Here is a 7,500-nt window from a genome sequence, read left to right as displayed (position 1 = left end):
ATAACTTTATTATCTCCAACTGGAGAAATTTTGTTAGGTGCATTATCACAACATAGACAAGTAAACAACATGGGGACCATAACTGTAAAAGTCAACAACAGCTTTTACGAATATTACGAAGATACAAATGTAAAAAAAAAAATATCACATACACCGTTTCGTACATACATCCACACACTGCAGGCAATAACTAGTATTCTTAATGTAAAAACAGAAAGAATTAAGAAACATTATTTGAATATAATTATAAACATAGCCTACTATACTGCACATTCATTATAATAGACAGATAAGATAAGAATAAAGATAAATTGCGGAAGACCGCAACCAGATAATCAGCACACACCCGCACCCACCCACCCCACACACGCGGATTACTTGATCAAACAGGAGTACTAAACATATGTTCTCAAATAAAAGCATTTCACATATTCGCTTTTAAAAAACATTGCAATTAATTATTACATCGTAATTATTAACAGAAATAACACAACTACCCTTTATCATCTCATCCGAATAACCAGAGGCTCAGTTTGATTTTTTTTTCCAGTCAAAGAAGAAAGGGCGAGAGCGGGATTCGAACCCACACCCTCACGGACTCTCTATATTGGCAGCTGAGCGTTGAGCGTCTTAACCATTCTGCCACCTTCGTCCCTGAATGTCTCCAGTGTTCGATTATAACCATCAGAACAGCAGAGGAGGCATCTGCTGCCCTGACTATCTGGGCTAAGAATTGGATTTTTTTGTATTTGTATTTGTATTTCTTTTTATCACAACAGATTTCTCTGTGTGAAATTCGGGCTGCTCTCCCCCAAGGAGAGCGCGTCGCTATATTACAGCGCCACCCTTTTTTTTTTGTATTTTTTCCTGCGTGCAGTTTTATTTGTTTTGTTTTTTCCTATCGAAGTGGATCTTTCTTCAGGATTTTGCCAGAAACAACCCTTTTGTTGCCGTGGGTTCTTTTACGTGCGCTAAGTGCATGCTAGCACACGGGACCTCGGTTTATCGTCTCATCCGAATGACTAAGCGCCCAGACCACCACTCAAGGTCTAATGGAGGGGGAGAAAATATCGGCGGCTGAGCCGTGATTGGAACCAGCGCGCTCAGATTTTCTCGCTTCCTTGGCGGACGCGTTACCTCTAGGCCATCACTCCACTTTGATTTTTAGTGGAAAGTGTTGTACCTGAGTTACATCCCCACTCTCTCGGCCAAGAGGTCTTTAGGGATAGCTGGCGATGAGATAGTTCCCAATGGCGAACTAGCCCCCCCAGGCTGCAGCATTAAGAGGCAGCGCAATTTTGCCTCCACGAACAAATATTTAGATGAACAAATAACTAAATAGATAAATAAGCAAATAATATAAATATCCATACACCCAAACATCCATTCATACATATATCCATCCATCCATCCATCCATACACACATACAACCATAATTATATACAAGCATGCAGATCCAAACAACTGTATTATGTAAAAAAAAAAAAAAAATTGTTTGAAGAATTAAAATACCAAAAACCAAAGACAAGAAAAGAAGACACACACACACACACACACACACTCACGTACGCACGCACGCACACACACACAGAGAGAGAGAGAGAGAGAGAGAGAGAGAGAGAGAGAGAGAGAGAGAGAAAAGCAACAACCCCAAAACAAACACACACAAACAAAAAAGAGAAACACAAACACCCCCCCCCCACACACACACACACACACACACACACTATCCCCTCCACCCTCCACCCCCCCCATCCGTCCTCCCCTCACACCCACACCCACCCCGTCAGCCCCTCACCCACACACCACCCCCCATCCCCCACCCCACCCCCCGCTACCTACCTTATCGTAGGTCATGCGAGGCTTGTTGCGGCGGCAGCCCCATCTGCGCGCCACCTCCTCCGGGTCGGTGAGGGTGAAGAGACCTTCCCCCTCCAGGCCTCCTCCTGCTCCTCCTCCTGCTCCTCCTCCTCCTCCCTCCTCCTCCCATCGGATACAGGTTTCGTTGCTGCGTTCCGTCAGCAGCTCCAGCAGGAATTGCCACAGCTGGAGCTGTCCACCTCCTGACACACACACACACACACACACACACACACACACAGAGATAGATAGTTAGACATACACAGATATATGTAGAGAGACAGACAGATAGTTAGACATACACAGATATATGTAGAGAGAGACAGATAGTTAGACATACACAGATATATGTAGAAAGACAGACAGACATACACAGATATATGTAGAGAGAGACATACAGATAGTTAGACATACACAGATATATGTAGAGAGACAGACAGATAGACATACACAGATATATGTAGAGAGACAGACAGATAGATAGACATACACAGATATATGTAGAGAGACAGACAGATAGACATACACAGATATATGTAGAGAGACAGCTAGACATACACAGATATATGTAGAAAGACAGATAGATAGACAACACAGATATATGTAGAGAGACAAACAGATAGACATACACAGATATATGTAGAGACAAACAGATAGTTATACAGTCACGCAAACATAGAATAAGGCAGACAGAGATAAAAAGACAGACAAACAGTCAGATAAAGTAACAAATATAAACTAGAGTTGAAGGGGGGCATTACGTTAGACTATTTAGTTTTATTGTGTGTATGGCGGTGATGTTAATTTACAGAGAAGAGACTGACGAATGTGCAATTTTCTCTCTTTCTGTTTTTTTTTTCTTCAGTTCGCTTCAATTTCTCAAGGTGGTGTCAGTGCGCTCCGGCACATCCATATATGCTGCACCACATCATATAAAGAGATGACCAACAAGAAACGTAACCCGAAACGATTCTCTATTGTGTGTGTGTGTGTGTGTGTGTGGTTTTTATTTCTGTTTCAGGTAGGAATCTGCTGGTGGTATTTGTTCATCTATTTATTCGTTTACCGATTCAGTTATCTTTAAAATTCTTTATCGTTTATTCTTTTTTTCCCAGTTATCTATATATCTGACTATTTGTATCAGTTCGAATGAAGGTGGAATTGTCAGCTTGGTAGGTTTATTATATACAAAATCGGTTGTCGAGCTGTCGAAGCAAGGGAAAAAACTCTTGCTTTTTCTCTCTCAGCACGCAGTCTGGCCGCAAACGCCAGTTACTGCCCTTGGCATAAGTCACCATTCAGACGTCTGTTTAAAATAAATAAATAAATAAAATCGAACGCAGTGACGCCTCCTTGAGCTACTGAAACTGAAACTAAACGCCTCCTGCTCTCAGAGAGGAGTTAAAAGAAACAAAAACAAAACTACAATAAACTAACAAAAAAAAAAAAAAAAAAAAATCCAAAAACCCAGCAGATTCATCAGATTAGTGTTGACTCCTAAAACAAGTAAGTGATGCTGAAAAAGCAAGTCTGTATCTGTTCGTTTATTGTTCGTTTGTTCGTTTATAGTCTGTTCATCTAAGATGATGATATTAGACTGAAAAAAAAGTTATTATTATTATTATTATTATTATTATTATTATTATTATTATTATTATTATTATTATTATTATCAGTTGCATTAGTAGTAGTTGTTCTGGTTGTTGTTGTATTTGTATTATCATTTGTATCATTATTAGTATCTTCTTTTTTTTTCTATCATAATGGTGATTATTATTATTATCATTAATTAGAAATCATCATCATCATTTGTGAAAATCAATGGCAGAGGAAGAAATAGTCAACTGGAAAGGGGGGCGGTTGAGGAGGATGGGGGTGGGAGGAGGTGAGGGGAGGGGGTGCGGGCGTGGGGGGGGGGGTGATTGAGGAAGGAAAAGAGAGAGAGGGGGGAGGGGGGTGGGGGGCGGGATTCAGAGTTTTTATTTCTTATTGTTCAACAAAATGGTTGTTGGTTTTCAACTTTGTTTTATTTATACAATCTCTCTCTCTCTCTCTCTCTCTCTCTCTCTCTCTCTCTCTCTCTCTCTCTCTCTCTTTCTATATATATATATATATATATGTTGTGTGTGTGTGTGTGTGTGTGTGTGTGTGTGTGTGTGTGTGTGCGTGTCTGTGTGTGTGTGTACAAAATAGGTGTTGGTTTCATTTCATACACACACACACACACACACACACACACACACACACACATATATATATATATATATATATATATATATATATATATATATATATATATTCTTATTCATATTATATATTTAGATACAACAACAACAACAAAAACAACAATAATAATAATAATAATAATAATAATAATAATAATAATAATGATGATGATGATGATGATGACGATGATGATGATGACGATGATGATAACAAACAAACAAACAAACAGACAGAAACACGTGTCAAGAAGAAAGGCGGGAGAACTCAAAAACCTCATGTCAGGCAAGGGAGATAAAGAAGAGAGTCAAGGGAAGACAATGAGTAGAGTGCTCACCCCTGATCAACATGGCGGCAGTGTGTCTCAGGTGCTCCTGCTGATCGGCCTGTATGGCTGGGGACACGGAGTCTGTCAAAACAGGGCATCGACATCATCATCATCATCATCGTCGTTGTTATTTGTTATCATCATCATCATCGTCGTCGTCGTCGTCGTCGTCGTCATCGTCGTTATTTGTTATCATCATCATCATCATCGTCATCATCATCATCGTTGTTATTTATTATCATCATCATCATCGTCGTCGTCGTCGTCATTATCATCATCACCGGAGTCTGTCAAAACAGGGCATCGATACCATCATCGTTATCGTTATCGTTGTTGTTGTCATCATCAACGTCATCATCATCAACATCACTAGAGCCTGTCAAAACAGGGCATCGACATCACAAATCGTTATCGTTATCGTTGTTGTTGCTGTTATTGTTGTTGTCGTCATCATCGTCATCATCATCATCACCATCATCATCATCATCATCATAATCATCAACATCAACATCACCGGAGTCTGTCAAAACCTGGCATCGATATCACCATCGTTACCGTTATCGTTGTTGTTGTTGTTTTTTATCAACATCATCATCAACGTCATCATTATCATTATCAACATCATCATCACAATCATCATCATCACCAGAGACTGTTAAAACAAGGCATCGACACTACCATCGTTATCGTTATCGTTGCTGTTGTTATCATCATCATCGTCGTCATCATCACCATCATGCCGTCGTCGTCGTCATCAGCAGCAGCAGCAGCATTACCATCGCCATCACCATCACCGTCACCACCACCACCATCATCGTCATCATCATTTCCATCACCGTCACCATCATTATCACCATCATCATCATTATCATCATTATCTTCATCTTCACCACCACCACCACCACCACCACCACACTCACCTCAGCCACCACCACCACCACCACCACCACCATCCACACGTTTAAGAATCAAGCCTCAGCCACTCTCCCACAGACCCAGGTTCGTTCAATGAGCGACGATTCCAGTAGCCTCACCTTGTAACCCTAACCCTAACCCTAACCCTCACCTTTTAAACGCGTTGGGTTACGCTGCTGGTCAGGCATCTGCTTGGCAGATGCGGTGTAGCGTATATGGATTTGTCCGAACGCAGTGACGCCTCCTTGAGCTACTGAAACTGAAACTGAAACTCACCTTGTGACCTGGCGGTGTCTGACGCGATCAACTGCATGACGTCAGAGAGATGCGAGTCGACGTCATGTTTCGACGCGGGCCAAGTCGCCGTCGAGGGCGCCGCCGCCGTCACGAAGTCGGGTACTGTGACGTCATGCTGCTGCGGAGGCTGTGGACTGCTGGTGACGCTGTGGCTGAGGAGGTTGTTGGGACCCTGAAGTGTCAGTGTCAAACATCAGCGAGTCGAAAGACATGGGCGACAAATCCTGATAGATACCACCGCAGGCGCTCGCCGCCTTCATCTGCATGTGTTCTTCGTAGCTAGGGGGTGGTGGTGGAGGAGGAGGGGGGGAGGAGGAGGAAGAGGAGGAGGAGGAGAAGGATGAGGAGGGGCTTGCTGCACGTGCGGGGACACCTCGCGCTCCGCAGCGTCCAGCGTCCGGCCATACGATTGGCTGATGTCTAAGTAGGTCAGCGGGTCGCCGCCGGAGCAGGCGCTGCTGTTGTTGTTGTTGTTGTTGAAGCTGTCGTAACAGCCCTGCAGCTGGTAGCTGCTGATGTTGCTGCTGCTGCTGCTGCTGCTGCACAGGGAGCTGTACGGGAAGTAATCCAGCTCTGGCTGAAACAGGCCGTCCACGTGTGGGAAACAGGGTGGAGATGACGACGACGATGATGACGACGACGATGACGACATTGGCGAGAACAACGACGACGACGACGATGACGACGATGTTGGCGACGATAATGACGTGGAAGAAGAAGGAGAAGAAGAAGAAGAAGAAGAAGAAAAAGAAACAGAAGAAGAAGAAGAAGAGCAGGATGACGAAGCTGTAGAGGAGAGTGACGCGACGCACCGTGACGTCATGATGGGTGTGGTGGTGGTGGGGGTAGGGGTAGGGGTGGCGGTGGGGAAGGAGGGGTTGGAGGCGAGGAGAGGGGGGGAGAAGAGCGACACCACCGCCGGATGGGCCTGGGACAAGGGCCACAACCCCAGCTCCTCCTCCGAGCACCCGGCCAGCCCCAGCGGGGAGTGGAACCCGTTCCAGGTGACGTCAGCAGCGTGGTAGACGTCAGCAGAGGTGATGACGTCAGTCATGGTTTTTTTTGTGTGTTTTTTTGCAAAACTCTCTGGAGTCGTTCGTGCTCTGCTCGGCCTGGAGAGAGAGAGGGGGGGTCAGGTTATACAACGAAATAGTAATAATGATAACAGTAACAATGATAATGATACTCCATATTTCAAATTGTAAAAAATTATTAATAAATAAATTAATGATAATAATAATAATAATAATAATAATATTGTGGTGTTGGTTGTGTTGTTGGTGGTGGTGATGGTGGTGTTGTTGGTGGTGGTGGTGTTGGGGGTGGTGGTGGTGATGGTGGTGGTGTTGGTGGTGATGGTGGTGGTGGTGGTGGTGATGATGATGATGATGATGATGGTGGTGGTGGTGGTGGTGGTGGTGATGATGATGACGATGATGGTGGTGGTGATGGTGGTGGTGGTGTATCTTGTTGTTTCTGTGATGTTTTTGTCATGATGATGATGATGATGATGATGATAATGATGATTATTATTGCAGGTTTTTTTGGGGGGGTTTCTTTCGTTGTTAGCAGCACTGCTACAAATTCTGCTTTTACTTCTGCTACTGTCCTACTACTACTACTACTACTACTACTACTGCTACTATCCCCCCCCCCCCCCCCCCCGCCCCCTCCACATACACACACACCCCTTCCCCTAATTTAGTTCTCACCCCCTCCCCCGCACCCCCCCCCTCCCCACACACACACACACCACCACCACCACCACCACCACCAACCCGCAACCCCCTTCCCCCTTCAGCCCCCCCCCCCAACCACCACCACCACCACCACCCGCCCCCCTATTATTAAGAACAAACAAATCAAAAACCCTCAA

The 7,500-nt window shown here is 44.2% G+C and overlaps 2 protein-coding genes across 3 annotated transcripts in view; both read right to left on the bottom strand.

Moving 5' to 3' along the window:
• Positions 1-5,737, bottom strand: part of LOC143291445 (retroviral integration site protein Fli-1 homolog) — a 6,776-nt gene extending 1,039 nt beyond the window's left edge. The window contains exons 1-3 of the mRNA XM_076601308.1: positions 5,604-5,737; positions 4,422-4,493; positions 1,844-2,064 (exon numbers count right to left, since the gene is read on the bottom strand). Coding sequence (XP_076457423.1) covers positions 1,844-2,064; positions 4,422-4,493; positions 5,604-5,640 — 330 coding nt within the window. The 5' untranslated portion in view covers positions 5,641-5,737. The remainder of the gene's footprint in view (positions 1-1,843; positions 2,065-4,421; positions 4,494-5,603) is intronic.
• Positions 5,738-5,877: 140 nt separating this feature from the next.
• LOC143291443 (uncharacterized) overlaps positions 5,878-7,500 on the bottom strand; it is a 24,038-nt gene continuing 22,415 nt past the window's right edge. For both annotated transcript variants that reach the window (XM_076601306.1, XM_076601307.1), the window contains exon 2: positions 5,878-6,736. In XM_076601306.1, the coding sequence (XP_076457421.1) occupies positions 5,881-6,678 (798 nt within the window). In that variant the 5' untranslated portion in view covers positions 6,679-6,736 and the 3' untranslated portion in view covers positions 5,878-5,880. The remainder of the gene's footprint in view (positions 6,737-7,500) is intronic.

The sequence above is a fragment of the Babylonia areolata genome, chromosome 17 (assembly GCF_041734735.1).
Source record: "Babylonia areolata isolate BAREFJ2019XMU chromosome 17, ASM4173473v1, whole genome shotgun sequence".
Classification (NCBI taxonomy): domain Eukaryota; kingdom Metazoa; phylum Mollusca; class Gastropoda; order Neogastropoda; family Buccinidae; genus Babylonia; species Babylonia areolata.
Note: the sequence above shows the minus strand (reverse complement) of the source record. Positions and strands in the feature narration are given on the sequence as shown.